We start from the raw sequence: 15,452 nt of genomic DNA, 5'->3' as shown, positions 1-15,452 counted from the left end.
GGGCCCGAGAGGCAGACCCCAGGAGGTTTTGGGTTCAGTTCAAGAGCCCCACCCTCACCCTCAGCTTTCTCTGACCGCCTTCCACCCCACCCCCCCGCGTTGGAAGCCATTTTTGACTCTCATGATTCCCCACTTTGACTGCCACCCCCATCTCAGCTCCTGTCATAGTCCCTCATTGTATGTATAATGTTTGTATAAATGTCTCACTTCCCCAACTAGGCTGTGAGCTCTTTGAGAGCTGGAACTTGACTTGATTTGATCCACCTAGAACTGTCCCCACCTGCACACATGGCATGTATCAGTATTTTTGAATAGTTCAATGGATGTCTGAATCTCATCTTAAGGTCTTTGCTGCAGGAGATTCTCAGGGTCTTCTGAATGGAAAAATGGATGGATAGAGGCATGGATGGATGGACAAATTAGAGAATAAGACTGAATCTGTACAGAGGCTAGGTAGCATCTCACAGGGAAAATAAGTCTGTTCCCCCAACATGGCTGTGCTAATCAGCTAACACGTAAACAAACGTCTGCTCCTGGAACAGAGGAGACCAATGGGAATGGGGTGACACAGGGCAACCTCTCACCACTCTTCACACTGGGGCCAGGCCCTGCCATGGCAGTAGTGTTCCCCATACAAGACTGAACCCTCAGGTGCCAGGGGCAGGTTTTCTGGGCATGGGGCATAGGGCGTGGCTTTTCCTGTCTGAGCATTTCTGTGGTCCAGACTGAGTGTGGGGAAAGGCAGGCCAGGCCAGTGGGGCCTCTAGGGCTTCTTGCCAGTGAGATGGCCATGACAAAGCTCTGCTCTCCACTTTAAATGTTCTCCAGGCTGAGGCAGGAGAGTTCCCCAAGCCCCCAGAGACTGTGAGCGGTCAATAGGTCCAGGCAGCAGGGGCAACAACCCCAGAGAAAGCATTCCCCATCTGTCCCGTCATCTGTGGGGAGAAGGCTCAAACACAATTTCCTCTTTCTCAGGAGATGGGAGAAGTGTCAACATGGAATTCCCATGCCTCCCAGATCTCTCCAGAGTGGAGCCTTGAAGAAGGGAGGGGAGAGACACTGGGAAAGGAAGGGCAGGAAAGTGGCACATGTGTGTGTCCAAAGTGGGGTGGGGTGAGGGGACTGACAGATACTCCTCTCCATCTACAATAAAGACAGAAACCTCCCCTCACTCTGCTGTCCTTCCCATTCCCCTTCAGTTGAAATAAAGGCATAGAGCTGAGAAATGGTCCTCTGCTGAGCTTGGCACCTGAATTAGAGGAGGTTGGACCTCTGTGCCTTGGTTTTCCTTTGGTCTTCGTTTCATGAGAAAGAAATGTGTGGATGCAGGAGGAAGCCCAGGAGTTGGGGACCATCTCCCCTCCAGAGTGGCAGGGTGGTTCCAGGGCAGCCTGGGTAGTCAGTGGGCCTGGAGAAGCACCAGGCCAACGGGACGCTACCTGTGGATGCTGGCCATGGGTGGCCCCGATCGTCTGCCAGAGATGCCCAAGTTAAGAGCCCAACTCCTCTCCGTCAGCCTCCCACAGAATCATGCTCTAGGGCCAAGCAGATACCAAAGGATAAATGTGCTATATTAACATGAATACTGATGACAAATGCACTGCAGTAGTAAGCACATTGTAGATACATAGAATATTCTCTATATAGTCTGAACATAGATACAAAATAACTTATACTTGTTTTTCTTTTCCATCACAGTAGAAGCATAGCATACAAAGTGACTGGTTCCGAGGCCACAAAGTAAGCCAAGGGAGAGACCATAAGGGCAGCTGTCGGGCATCAAGGATGGTGGGCATTTGCCAGACACTGCAGTCGTGGGTCCTGCAGGGAACACAGCCTCAGACCTCTCGAACTGGCCTTCAGGACAGTCAGCAGGAGGTCCCACTGGAGAAGAGTTGGAGACTGCATTTGAGCAGGGATGATTCAGGCGGCGGGGTGGGAGGCGGAGCAGAGTCAGAGGCAAACAGCACCCAACAGGCCGGCTCACATTCCCGCTGCTGCTGTTGGGCTTCTGCGAGGTTGGGAACATGGGGCACATCGCCAGAAGGCACGGTTTGCTTCTGTGCTGTGACAGATGGCCAGACTGATGGCCCACCAAATGCTGGCTGGCCCTTCTCCCTTGCTAGCCTTCTCTGGGAGCCCGTGAGGGGCCTGTGTGCTCAGCTAACTCTTCACAGCTTGTCATTAGCCAGAAACACAGGGATCCTGTACATCATCACAGCAGAGGGCAGAGTCTGTGGCCCTAGCTCCATCACATGTGAGCTGTGTGACCTGGGAGGGTCACCTGAACTCTACTGAGTCTCAGGCTCAAATGGGAGGGGCTGACACAGACTTCCTTGGAGAGTGGTTAAGGACAACTTGGAATAAGGTATATGAAGCGCCTGATGCAGCTCCTGGCACTCAGAAGGGGTGGATAAATGTGTCAAGCACGAGCATCCACACAGAGGCCAGGTGGGAAAAACAGGAATCTCACAAAATCTGTGGAATAAAAGCACCGTTGACTGGCTACAAGAGCAACGGATGACAGGACAGTTTCTTTGCTTTCTTTGCTGCCAAGTTTTCCCCTTCTCTCTCTGGTTCCGGGATTCTTTGAAAGGAAGTGCAAGCAAGTTTAAAGCCAGGTCTGCCGAGGCAGTCAGAGCCTCAGCATGGGAAAGAAAAGGGCTCATGGCTGCAGCTACGTCTCTTCAAGTCTGGGGCCTTGTTCCCTGAGGACGCTTCCCCCTTCACGCCCCTCCCTGCGGAAGCCCCCCTCCCCTCCCATCTCCTGGCCCCAGAGCAGATTTCATGTTAGCAAGTCAAAGAGGTGGGGATAAAGCATAGAAAAAAATGGATTGTCTATTAAGTGAAAAGCCTTTTCCATTTGCTCTGGGTCTGGGGAATCTGGAGGTGGGTGGGCCATCTGTGGCCAAGTAAACTGCCTCCACAGGAGAAGGTGCATCCCCAGGCAGTGGGACCAAAGAGGGAAAGAGGGATGGAGACTAAGGCGTGACTCCTGGGACTCTGGGTGCTTCTGTGCTTCAGCCAATTCTGAGCACTTGGAGATGTATCCTGGAAACCTGGGGATCCTTGTTCCCTCCTATCTGCAATGCCGGTCTCAGCATCTATGTGTGTGTGTGTGTGTGTGTGTGTGTGTGTGTGTGTGTGAGATCACCTCTCCCATCTCCTCTAACACCTGCCTGCTCTGGACCTCCCCGCCTCCCATCACTCGGCGGCCTTTCTTTTGGAGGGGGGTACAAGGTGGGCGGGCAGCTCATTGGGCAGCTCATGCCCCTCCAGCTTGACCTTGATGAGGTGGTTGGCCAGTGCGAACTCCTCATCATCCAGCATGCCATCCTTGTCGATGTCGGCCAGCTTCCAGATCTTGCCCAGCACGCTGTTGGGCAGCTTGGAGCGCACCATCTCCTTCTTGGCATTGGCGCCCGTGATCTTGCCATCCACCGGTGACAGGGTGTAGAAGATCTCATCATACATGGGCTTGTCCCTGGCCACCACCCACTCAGCATCATCGATGCCCTCCCCGGCCCCTTCCCCATAGCCGTGCCCGAAGGGGCCGTGGAGGGTGCCCTCGAACGCTCCGCCCTTCACTATCTGGGCGGGCTGCTGGGATTCCTCCTGGCGCACCAGCACCATGAGCTGGGCAATGTCATGAGCCAGCATGTCATCCACCACCTCCAGCAGCTTGCTTTTCAGGGGCTGGAATTTGCTAAAATCCTGGGCTTGTAGCTGGTCCTGGGAAGAGAGAGAGAAAAAAGGTGAGGACAGAAGACAGTGGGCCCAGAAAAGATATGAGAGAAAGAGACAAAAGGCATATTGGTTCTTGGTGGATTTTTCAGGAGAGAGGCTAATTGCAGGGGTTGGAGAAGAAAGAGATTTAACATCTGGTTTGATTTGTTTGGGCCTTTCCTGATAGCTCAGTTGGTAAAGAATCTGCCTGCAATGCAGGAGACCCCAGTTTGATTCCTGGGTTGGGAAGATCTGCTGGAGAAGGGATAGGCTACCCACTCCAGTATTCTTGGGCTTCCCTGGTGGCTCAGTTGGTAAAGAATCTGTCTGCAATGGAAGACCTGGGTTCGATCCCTGGGTTGGGAAGATCCCCTGGAGTAGGGAAAGGCTACCAACTCCAGTATTCTGGCCTGGAGAATTCCATGGACTGTATAGTCCACAGGGTTGCAAAGAGTTGGACACGACTGAGCGACTTTCACTTTCACTTCACTTTGATCTGTTTGGATTCCTTTAGTGTTCCAGGAAGCAAATACAGTCAGATCTCCATATCTGAGGGCTCTGCTTTTGTGGATATTACATCATTTTATATCATAATGAACTTGAGCATCCATGGATTTTGGGATCTGTGGAGGGTCCTGGAACCAATCCCATGTGCATACCAAGGGACAATAGTCATTAAATTTCTAAGTTCCTTTTGGCTATTGATTGAACAGTGAGTGGTTCTTGAATGCTCCACCCCTCTGAGACTGAGTCATGTGGGTCTCTACTTCAAGAAGGGTTACACTTGAAAACACACTCCACTACATGAGCTCATTCTCTTCCTTGTGACCTTCTGAGAGTGGGAAATCACACTCTATCACCATTCAGGAAGGAAAAAGGGAGGTACAGGCAATGAGAAATAAATCACAGTAGAAGCCAAAGGTCATTCCCAAGCCAGTGGTTCTTAATCAGGATGCTTGAGGGATCATCTGGAGAGATTTTTCAATGATCAGCTTCTCCCTGAGGGTTCTGACTCAGGAGGCAGGAGCAGGTAGGCAGGTTTTATAAAAGCTCCCCTCCTTGCCTTCCCATGACCACCACACTACATGGTTAAAGAAATGTGTTCTGCTTTGCATGTCTTTGCCATTTTTAAAGGTCCCAGGTCTCAAACATCCCCAGATTCTCCTTGGCTGCTATAATGACAAGATGAGAGCTTTCGGCTCCCACCCTGGCTCTGGCCACAGCAATCTCAGGACACTGGGAGGAGGCCAGTTTACAGGGGACAGCCTCAGGACAAGCACACTACACAAAAATTTAGAAAACACCCATGGCTATATTTCAAGACCAAGTGTGAGCCTGGGCATCCTCACCTCCCTTCCAGGGTAGGGCTGGGAGGGGTGTGGAGGGTGGAACAGACAAGCCCTTTCTCCTGACCTTAGGCTCCCTGTCTCTCCCAGCCTGTCCATGTTGAGGTGTGTCTTGTGGGCTCCCAACTAGGGGTCCCAGTGTCTTTCAGGGGTCACAATGAGTACTCCCATCAGCCCACACATATGTCCCCACAGTACAGTCATTTACATATTGAACCAGCATCCCTAACAGAACCTGACATCAGGTGGGCAAACAAGTGAGAAGGTGAAACCATCTGTGCTGCAAAAGGACTCCTCACATTAAAAAGTCATATGATCCCTTTCAAATGTCATCTTCCCCAAAGTTTGCTTACAGATCATTAAATTCTTAACAGAAAGAGAAACTGAAAGTTGAAACCCAAATCATGTGAAAACAATTCTGAAACAAGTGACTGGCTCGATGTGGATAGTTATAGGAACGAATGGATACATGAACAAATGCATACTCTGGACATCTATGTTTTTCTTTCTTTTTCTTTTACTAGGTAGGAAAGCAAAAATGCATATATTTGGGACTACACTGATGTTCTGATACCCTCTGAGCAACAAGAGCAAAAACAATATGACTACTACATCTGCTATTTTTCCTAATCCCCTGATTCTTGAAAACTTTTCCTTTTAAAATAATTACAGAATCATGGGAAGTTGCAAAAATCATGCAGAGGTAGGTTCCTTGTGGTCATCTCCCTGCCTCCTCTACTGGTGAAATCTCACCTAATTTGCTACTGCATTTAAACAGCATAGTCTGTGCCAGGCCATGCTAACTGCCTTACAAACATTAATCTGATTTATGCTCACAGTATCCATATAAGGTGGTGCTTTTGTAGCCTCAATATGTAGACAAGAGACAGAAGATCAGAGAGGATCCAGTTAGCAGGGTGTGGTAGGTTTTTGCTTAGACCTTGGACAGCTCCTAGGGTTTCTATTTGCAGCTTATGTAAACATTACTAAAACCATAGGCGGGTTAATTACACTTGTAAGCCTCAGTTTGCTCACCTGTGAAAGGGGGATGAAGTGCCTCCCCCAGAGGGTTGTTTTGGGGGACATAAGAAACTATGTGTGACCGACCCTGGCCCAAGAGAGGCGCCCATGGTGCACCCCAAAGATGACAAACTCCTGTACAGACTTCTGCTTCTCAGGGGCGTATGTTCAAATCACTGCCAAGGCAGATCTCAGCAGTAAACTTAAGCAACGAAGGGCCAAGAGAATGTTTGTCAGGTGACTTGTCCTGTTTCACATGATGTAGTGGGGATTCCAAACCAGTGGTGACCGGGACAGGGGAAGGTATCAGAGCCCCCTCTAACACCGCTGCCCACTGGGAGCACCAGGGCTCCATGTTTCTCCCAGGACCCAGCTCTGGCACCTATTGGGCCAGTGTCAGCCCAGGAGGAAGGGCAGATCCAGGACCACCTGCCTGCCTATTGATTCTGGGCTGAGAAGAGTTTCCCCAGAAGATCCAAGGGTGGCCTACTCCAAGCCTGAGCTGCTCAGCCAACTTGTGCCTTTCCTGGAGCCCCCAGACCCTGGTTACCTGCATCCTCTTCAGGTTGGGGAAGTCCCCAGGTGAGATCTGGTGCTCCCGCTCAATCTGGCCATAAATCTCGGCCAGATTGTTCACCAGCTCCTTCTTCTTGTTGTCCTTTCCGAACATGGAGGGCATCTCCTTCTTCAGAGAGCTGATGATGTAGGCGTGAACCTGAATAACAGGGGCAGAGAGAAGCCTTCAGATCAAGACCTCTAGTTCTTTCCTTGACCATCAAGATCAAGTTCTTTCCTTCCCTCCAGGGCACCTCTCACCCCATCTTTTCCCACAAATCCCTCCTCCTGCTCCTACTTCTGAAATAATTTGTTTCCATCCTCTTTCTCTTCCATTGCTTATAGCACTGAGCTGTTTCACTAGATCGTGGGGAAAGGGGAGCTTGTGAGGAGGTTAAGGTCAAGGCAGTAATAGGGATGGTAATTCTGGTGATGATGTTGTTGAGGAAGACAGTAACAGCAGCTGACACAAACAAAGCACTTGTGAGGACGCCAGGCACTGTGATGAGAGCTTTTCCGTTTTATTCTATGTTGTCTTCTAACCCTTTCATTTCACAGATGTGGAAGCAGGCACAGAGCAACTAAGAGCCTTGTTGAGGTTGGGATCACACTGTAAACTATGGAGTTGACTCTGATCTGGCCATCTGATGCCAGGGCATGTCATTGTAACCACCACGCTACCCTGCCCCACCCCTCCGAGTGGGCATGGCTGACGCTCACAACGCAGTGACTACCGGACATCCTCACGTGGGCAGACAATAGCTCAGGGTTGCAGGCAGTAGCCCTCTCTCCTTGCAGCTGACCCCATCCCCAAACCACTGGCCTCGCCAATGCTGTCCCTCTCCCGGAGGCAGCCTCACCTTGGCCAGCCTGGCTCTCTTGATGAGGTCATTCAGCTTGCGCAGGGCAGCGTTTCGGGGCAGACTCTGGATGTCTCTGAACAGGTCCTGTTCCTCGGCCTCAAAGAGCTTCCGGTTGTCTGGGATGAGAAGCGGGTGGGACCAGAAGGAGCCGATGTAGACCCGGATCACCTCCGGCGTGTTGACGATCTTGCCCAGGGACCACATGAGGGCCCCGTACACCCGCATCAGCTGCTGCGTCTCAATCTGGTCGGCCTTGTTCAGCACCACTCGCATCTTGTCCTCGTGGTTCTTGAGGGCTTTGATGACTTCCGAGAACTCATCGGAGATGTCCAGCTTGTGGGCGTCAAAGAGCAGGATGATGCGGTCCACCCGCTCGGCGAACCATTCGAGGACGGCAGCGAAGTCATACCCTGTGGCAGAGCAGAGTCAGGGGGTAAGGCCTTTGGGGTGAAGGGTAGGGATTTGGGGTGAGGCGGCGGTGCAGTGGAAAAAACATGGTCTCAGGAGTCAGATCTGGGTTCAACTCTGGCTGCTCCAACTTTTCACTATTTGGCCTTGAGCCAGTTACCAACTGTCTCCGAGTCAGTTTCTCCATCTATAAATGGGCATACGAATAGTATCTAGTTAATACATTTTTAAGGACCAGAGATGCTCAGCTCACCTAGCAGCTAGAGAGGAAGCAGCTTCACCTCTCAGTCTCCTCTTCCATATAAAGGGCAATAGATGGGGATGTGAGGCTCAGAGAGGTCAAGTGACTTGCTTGAGGGCACACAGCCCAGCAGCAGCAGCGCCGGGATAAGGATGGAGGTGTTGGGCCTTCTGTCGCTCCCCACTGCCACACCGCTGGCAGGGCGGTAGGAGCCCTCCCTTAGGTTCTGGGTGGGCTCAGAGACCCTGGCTCCCAACACCACAGGGTTTTACAGGCAGAGACCTTGGGGTCCCAGAGCTCTTTGCCACCATTGAGTGGGAGACTGAGCCAAAAGGAAAAAGCCAGCAGTTCCCGCCCTGCCTCACAGAGGAAGATTAGAGACCAGGGAGGGTCATCCGGCTGCTGCCTTGCCACTGAGAGGCAAGCAGTTCTGCTCGCCTGTAACCAGGTCCTCAGCGCGAGTGCAGCAGAATCCCCCGGAGGGACTGTGAGAGCCTCAGACTTCGATTCAGTTCTCATCACGACCTCAATTCACCCCCACACCACCCTCTGAGGCAGGCACAGTCCCACTTTCCAGAGGAGAGACTCAGAGATGAGGGGAGAGTCAGTTGCTGGTGTGTGTTTATGTGTGTGTGTGTTGGGGAGGGGGTGTTCAGGACTAGACCCGGCTACAGGGCCCTGGGCACCCTCCACAGGTCCTGTGGGTGGTGGTCCTGCACCTGTGAGCCCCCTGCCTCCCACTCCCCTCCTTGTGCCCAGGCCGGACTCGCAGCTCCGCTGAGCCCCATCGTCCCTGCCCACCTGCTCCAGGGGGACCTGCAGCCTGCACCCACTCCCTCCCCCATTCCTTCCAAGGGCTGGCTCTGGCTATTTTTAATCTTCCTCAGCACAGCCAGGTGGAGGGTGGCTCTCACCTCACCTCCAGAAGGCAGCCCCTCAGAGTCATAGGCAGGAGGGGGGCAGAGGGCTCAGAAAATCAAGGTAAACTGACTTCCGAGCCCCAGTGCCCCAACAACCTGGAAAACAGGTCGCGACCTTGCTGCTGCGGTGCCTGGAACCAGCAAGCTTGCCCTCCGCCGTGGCTGGGGAGGACAGTGGGGCTCAGAGGCCTCTGCCCTTCTGCTGATGCCCACTCCCAAATCTAGCTGGACAAGGTTTTGGCTGTGGTGGTGCCGGCTATGGGGAGGGCAGCTGCGAAGAGCAGGCTGCCCCTTCCCTATGTCCCCCCCTCCTGTGTGGCAGATTTCAGCCCTCATTACTCAGCACACCTCATGTGGCTGCTGGAGGCAACTGCTCACCATCAGCTGGGCAGCCAGAGCGGCTAGTCCTGGACACTTGATGACACGGCTCAAAGCAAGCTGTTGAGACTGCCCAGGGCCCAGGACCAGAGCACAGGTCTTCTGGCTCTAAGCCCAGCTTTCCAGACACCCCTCCATGGGCTAGGGAGATTGAAGGGGCCAGCGAAGCTACAGAGAAGAGGCTGCCGGCCTCTGAGCCCTAGCCAGTCCACAAGGATGGTAGCCTTGCACAAGGAGGCTCAGCTACAAAGACCTGGAGTGGGTGGGGCAAATCCCAGAAGCCTGACTGGACCCCGAAGGGGGAGGGGCAGGAGAGGGACGACACTGGGCCAGTGCTGCCAGAACAGGGCTGTGCCTGTCCCCACGGCTGGGTCAGGTGCCCTCAGGCAGGCGCTGGCCTCTTGGCTGACCCAGGAAACCTCAGGATGCATCGTCCCCCTACTGCACCAGGAGCTGGCGGGGCAGGGCCCGCTCATCCTCCTTTGCTTTCCTGTGCTCAGCACGGTCCCCTGCACACAGTAGGCGCTTTATTAGCACGTGCTGCTCAGAACCGAAATGTGAGGCCTGGTCTGCCTTTTACATCCCAGGGACAGTGACCAAGCCATCCCTGGGCCTCAGTTTCCTGTCTCTGAATTGGAACCCACCTGACCCTGCCAGAGGCTGGTTGTGAGGATCCAATCAACGACGAGGATGCAGGTGAGACTGCCTGTGACCCGGGCTGCTCCCATGGCTCTGCCCCTCTGTGAGGAGCTTCTTCCAAGCCCGAGATTCCATGACTTGGGTGTGCTCTGAAGGGGTCACCTGAGGAGCACTGGTCTGGACAAGCCCACCTCTAGTTTCTGCTCAGCTATCAACTTGCTGTGTGTCTTGGGGTAAGAAGCCTTCCTTCTCTGGTCCTTGGTCTCTTTGCTTGTTAATCGGGGGAAGGAAGGCTGGGGGCTGCTGTCTTCAATGTCCTGGGTGCCCATAAGAAGCCTGCTCCTGCCTGAGGGCAGGCAGATGGCTTCTGGAAACCCTTTCTAGAATTTCAGAAGCACCGAGGCCTCCTCTTCATCTTTCCACTTTTGCAAATTCTGCTTGCTTTGGCAGGGCTGGCTATCAAATTACCAGCGGGGGAATGCGGAGAAAGCTTCCTCCCCAGGTGTGGCTGCGAGGAAATGAGAGTCAAACAATGACTCTGCGGGCTCTCTCTGGAGCTCAGCCTCCCTGCTCCTGACTATAGAGCCTCGCGGGCTCCAGGCTGGGTATCTAAGTAGTTTTGTAGACTGAGATCACACAGATCCAGGAATGGGAGCACCAGAAAAGCACGGAGTAGACCTGCTCAGGAAAGGGGAATGGGCCGCTCTCCCAGTTAGTTTCTGTGTGGATTTAGGCAAGTCTGAACCTCAGTTTTTCAGCTGTAAAACAGGGATAAAAATGACTGACTGGTGAGGGATCAATGGTAGAACCATGATTACAAGAGAGCCATGGGGAGGGCCCAGAACTCATTCTGGAGGCTCTGCCGTGACATCTGGGGTGATAAGCCCCCTTTCCCTCTCTGGTCCTGGGAATGGCTCAGAGCCCCACAATAGAGCTCTCAAGTCCCAGCAGTAGCCCAGGGGCTCATGAAATGTGGACTAGTGGTTGGTGGGAGATTCAAGCCCTGGAAGGCTGATGGTGAAGCTGGCCGTCCTGGAATTACAGGTAGCAAATCTGCCTCCTCTGGGAGAGTGGGTGAGCAGGCCCCCGGAGCAGAGCCTGGGCAGCCTGCAGGCCCACGCCCCACCCCAGGCTCCAGAGCACTGGAAAGAAAGCATTTCTAAGTAATTCTAGGCAGGAGGAAATCAATGAGACAAACAACAATAAGTGCAGCAACTCCTTAGTCATCAACCAGCTTCCTTCACAGCCTGAGAGGCAGGGCAAGGGTGCTGACAAGGCAGCATATTTCTTGGTATTTTCAGCCACACAGTCTCATTTGACTCTCATAACTCTCCATGGGCCAGGAGGTAGACAGGCAGACACATCTAACAGGGAAGGGAGAGGGAACACAGAGGTGAAGGGGCTCGCCTGAGCTCACACAGCCAGGTGGTGGTAAACTTGGGGCTAGGACCCAGATCCTTACTCCCCTCTGTGTTCCCTTCTTGGCTCAGAGCCCCGCAAGGCTGGAGCTCTGGGCACTGAGCCCTGCAACCAGGCACTTATTTGAGGTGGGTCCATAAAAGGTCCTGTTCCAGAATCTGTCAAGATTTAAAGACATCTTAGAGAAAGAGAAATAAGAAGGTATCAGTTTGCAAAGTGTGGGACCAGTTCAGATGACAAAGGCCACACTACATGCCTCCCAGAAGTTATCTTGAAAAGCAGCCCAACAGCCTTGTCCCAGGCCTCCCAGGTGGCCACGAGGTGTCCGTGTACCCTTTTGAAGGGACTCAGGACTCTGCTACTCCACCCTGGTATGTGACAACCCTACAGGTGTGTATGTACGGTGTGTGGTCCGGGGACCCGGAGGCCCCTAAGTGAGGGTGCCAGGAACAGGCCAGGGACAGGAGACTGTGAGGATCGGCCCTGACCCTCCGGGGTCCGCAGGGGAAAACTGCAGAGGAGAGCGTGCCCCATTGCTCTTCTCTGAGCTCCTCCTGGGCAGGCAGGCCATGCTAATGTGCTGAAAAGCCACTGGACAGGGAAGCAGGAGACCAGAGTTCCCATCCCGGCTGTGTGACCTGGGCAAGTATTTTCCCGCTCCGGCCCTGCTGAGCTCAGCTGCACAGGATGGGGTCCGCTGGGAGTGATGTGTGCAGTGCAGCGTGGGGTTGCTTTTCTAAGGTGGGGCCTGTGGGGGTATCTAGCTGGGAGGTGGACAGGAAATGTGGTTCCCAAGTGTGAGGACACTCAGGCTTCTGGAGCCTTCCTCTTCCGCTGCATCCTCGCTTCTTCCCAGTAATGAGTCCCGGGCTGGACACATCCTGTCACTTCCAGCAACTGCCTCCCTGCCCCTCTCCAGCCCACCCCAAAGCATCAGCATCCAGAGACAAGTGTGGGCCGGGACTTCCTGGGTTCAGGTTCCCGGATGTCCCTGCTTCTGCTCTCCCACAAGACACCCAAGGCACCTCCAGATCCGGGCAGAGGGGGCACACCCTCACTGAGGACCACACTTGGCCCAGCTCGGGCCTGGCGCCTGAGTGCTCCACCTGTGAAGTCTGAGGCCAGGGAGGGGCCTCTGGCAGAAGTGGCACACCAGGCCTCGGCCCAGAAGAGGCTCAGTGTAAATGTGATGACGATGCCCTGTTTTCCTGGTGAGACACAGCCTTGAACCTGGCATGAGGCTCAGTGAGTGGAATGTGGCTGGATTTCAGGCTTGACTCACCACCTCAGTCACGTGCACGCCTGCTGGGCTATCCATGGACTATCCTGGCCCTGGGATGCAGGGAGGCAAGAAGCACTGAATCTGTGCTGTGGCCAAACCCAGAGTTCTGAGAGCCCAGGCAAAAGGCCACAGAAGAGTGTTTGGTTCTGTGCACGCACCTGTGTGAGTGCATGGAGGGTATGTGGAGGAGGGGTGTGATGAATATAGATAGTGGGGTTATATGTATATAGGTATACACTGAACTACTGAATTCTATGGCTGATTGTGAAGGATGGGGGGCGGTCTTCATGCTAGAAACTTTCCTTATTTGGGGTGCCCCTGATATCTGAGGGTATCCAATCCCCACCCCCTATTTTCCTGGTCTCTGTGCAGTGCTGAGGTCAGCCCTGCCCCAGGCTGATGATGAAGGACTGGCAGCTCAGCTCTCAGCTCTTGTTTTTATCCCAGGCTACTTTGCTAGCAGCTGCATTTATAATCTAGGCTCAGGAGGGCAGAGATCAAACTGGTCTGCAGAGACACACACTGGGCTATCACTTCTCCCAGAAGTGGGGTAAGACCTGGTGGTAGTCAGCATGGGGTGGGAAGGGGATAGGAAGGGCAGGCACGAAAACTGAGCCCCCAGTTTACTGTAGAGCAGCCACTGAGGTCCAAAGATGAAGTCAAGAGAAAAGGTAGAGGAACAGGAAAAGAACGGAATGGAACAGAAGCTGAGGAAGGCAGGCATCTCTAGAAGCAGGGCTGCCATGTACAGTTGTACAGGCAGTGCACTGCACAACTGCAAGGAGGGCCATTGTATTGATAGATTGCCCTGGTGCTGTTTAATAGGGCGGCCCTGGGTGTCAGATAAAGTTGAAAGAAGGGAGCTCACTGTGATCCAGTTCCAGAGCTGATGTTCAAGTTTCCATTACTGCCTGTGGACATCATGAGGTCAAGTGATGGGTATCGTTACCCTTTGTTACTCACAGGGACATGATGACTCAGGGGAAAATGTGACCTACTGAGACCCACAGGTTCTAAAACCCAGTGCTCTAAACTCCCAGTCCAGTGCCCTTGGAAACCCAAAGGCAGGAATCCTTTCTGGACCCCCGATCAGACTGCACTTACAGGAACATAGCCACCCAACCCTTGGGGAGTTCAGGGGGAGAACTTTGTCTGCTCTCTTCCTGGAGAAGACACAGGCTATCTGTGTAAATCCCCTTTAGGCCTAAACTCAGGATGAGCCTAGAGGAAGCCTTAATGATGGTAGGGACTGGTCAGGAGGGAGGGAATAATTAGGGAAACAAATAGAAGCAAGGCAGCTGCCCAAGCTGCTCCCTGCATCCCACTATGGGGCCCTGAACAGAGTGCTTTGAAAAGGCGGGTAGACCAGAGGGAGGGTGTGAGTCGCCCCTCCCTCCGCACCCCCACCCCTGCCCCGCCCTGGGGCTGTGGGTTCTATGCCTGCCTCACCCCTGCACCACTATACATGCACCTCAGCCCAGTCACATGTGGTAGGAGGGTGGGCCATCACTGAAGGTCAGTTCTCTGTCACCCAGAGAACTCTTGCCTGTGCAAAGCCTTCCCTTCCCAGAAGCTGCCTTCCGAGTGCTGGTTTGGCTCCTGCCCAGCTCCCAGCTCCAGGACTGGGGTGGGCATGGCTTCTTCAGCTTTTCTTACCAGAAATACAGCATCAGCACAGAAGGGGCAGGGGCCGCCTGGGGCACACAGCCTGGTGTGGCTGGAGAGGCCAGGAGCACAGTCAGGAGCTTTAAGACTTTTGCACTATCCATCTAGTGTTTTAGAGTTAGGAAAAACCCGATGATGCTGGTGGTGGTGATGATTGGTAAGAAATCATGTTTACCGCGCATTTGCTACATGCCAGACAGGAGGTTTTTTACTTGTGTTATCTCTTTTAATCCTCACACAACCCTAGAAAGTAGATAGAATTATGTCCCCTACTCTACAGATGAGGCAGCTGAAGGAAAGAAACCTGCCAGGTCACCCTGCTAGGAAGTGTTGGAGGCAGGCTCAGAACACTGGTGGTCTGGCTCCTGAGTTCAGGTTCCTGACCCCCGATGCCAGCGACCTCCCTCAATGAGCAGTCACCTGCATCTGCTGGAACGAGCAGTTTTCAAGTGCTCTCATGTACCCAGCTCCCTGCTCTCACACCTCAAAGCACGCTGTCATCCTCACGCTATTAGCTGAAGTTCTCAGCCTGCACTTGCCTCCCCTGCAGAGCTGCCAGCTCCCAGGGCAGGGACAGCAGGACCTTCAGAACAAGCCAAGGTCTGGCCCAGGAAGAAACGCAATGAGGTGAGTAAGGCTAACGCTGATATGTCCATTTCACAGATGAGAAGCCTGAGGCCAGTTGCTCCTGAGTGACAATGGACCTGAACTCTGGTGGTAGCCTAGGACCACCCCACGTAGCACATGAGGCAGCACTGATTCATCAGGAGACAGCAAGGCCCCAGGAACCTCTATCCTGGTATAGAAGCCAGAGAACATTCTGGAAAGAACACAACACAGAGCCAGGGCCAAGCCTACCAGGTGCCTCACTTACCTCTGCTGATCCTCTGCTTCTCCCCGGAGAGGATGCCTGGTGTGTCAATGACGCTGATGCTCTCTAGCACAGGGTTGGGCAGCTGGGCACACACAAACCTGCACAGGTGGGAAGAG

At 53.5% G+C, this 15,452-nt stretch overlaps 1 protein-coding gene across 1 annotated transcript in view; it reads right to left on the bottom strand.

Moving 5' to 3' along the window:
- Positions 1 to 1,550: 1,550 nt before the first annotated feature.
- The window catches only part of EHD3 (EH domain containing 3), a 28,506-nt gene continuing 14,604 nt past the window's right edge, over positions 1,551 to 15,452 (bottom strand). Inside the window, exons 3-6 of the mRNA XM_061155109.1 lie at positions 15,337 to 15,434; positions 7,508 to 7,920; positions 6,643 to 6,807; positions 1,551 to 3,732 (exon numbers count right to left, since the gene is read on the bottom strand). Of these exons, the coding sequence (XP_061011092.1) occupies positions 3,205 to 3,732; positions 6,643 to 6,807; positions 7,508 to 7,920; positions 15,337 to 15,434 (1,204 nt within the window). The 3' untranslated portion in view covers positions 1,551 to 3,204. The remainder of the gene's footprint in view (positions 3,733 to 6,642; positions 6,808 to 7,507; positions 7,921 to 15,336; positions 15,435 to 15,452) is intronic.

Source organism: Dama dama, chromosome 11 (assembly GCF_033118175.1).
Source record: "Dama dama isolate Ldn47 chromosome 11, ASM3311817v1, whole genome shotgun sequence".
Classification (NCBI taxonomy): domain Eukaryota; kingdom Metazoa; phylum Chordata; class Mammalia; order Artiodactyla; family Cervidae; genus Dama; species Dama dama.
The sequence above is the reverse complement of the archived record's forward strand: the minus strand, read 5'-3'. Positions and strand labels throughout refer to the sequence as shown.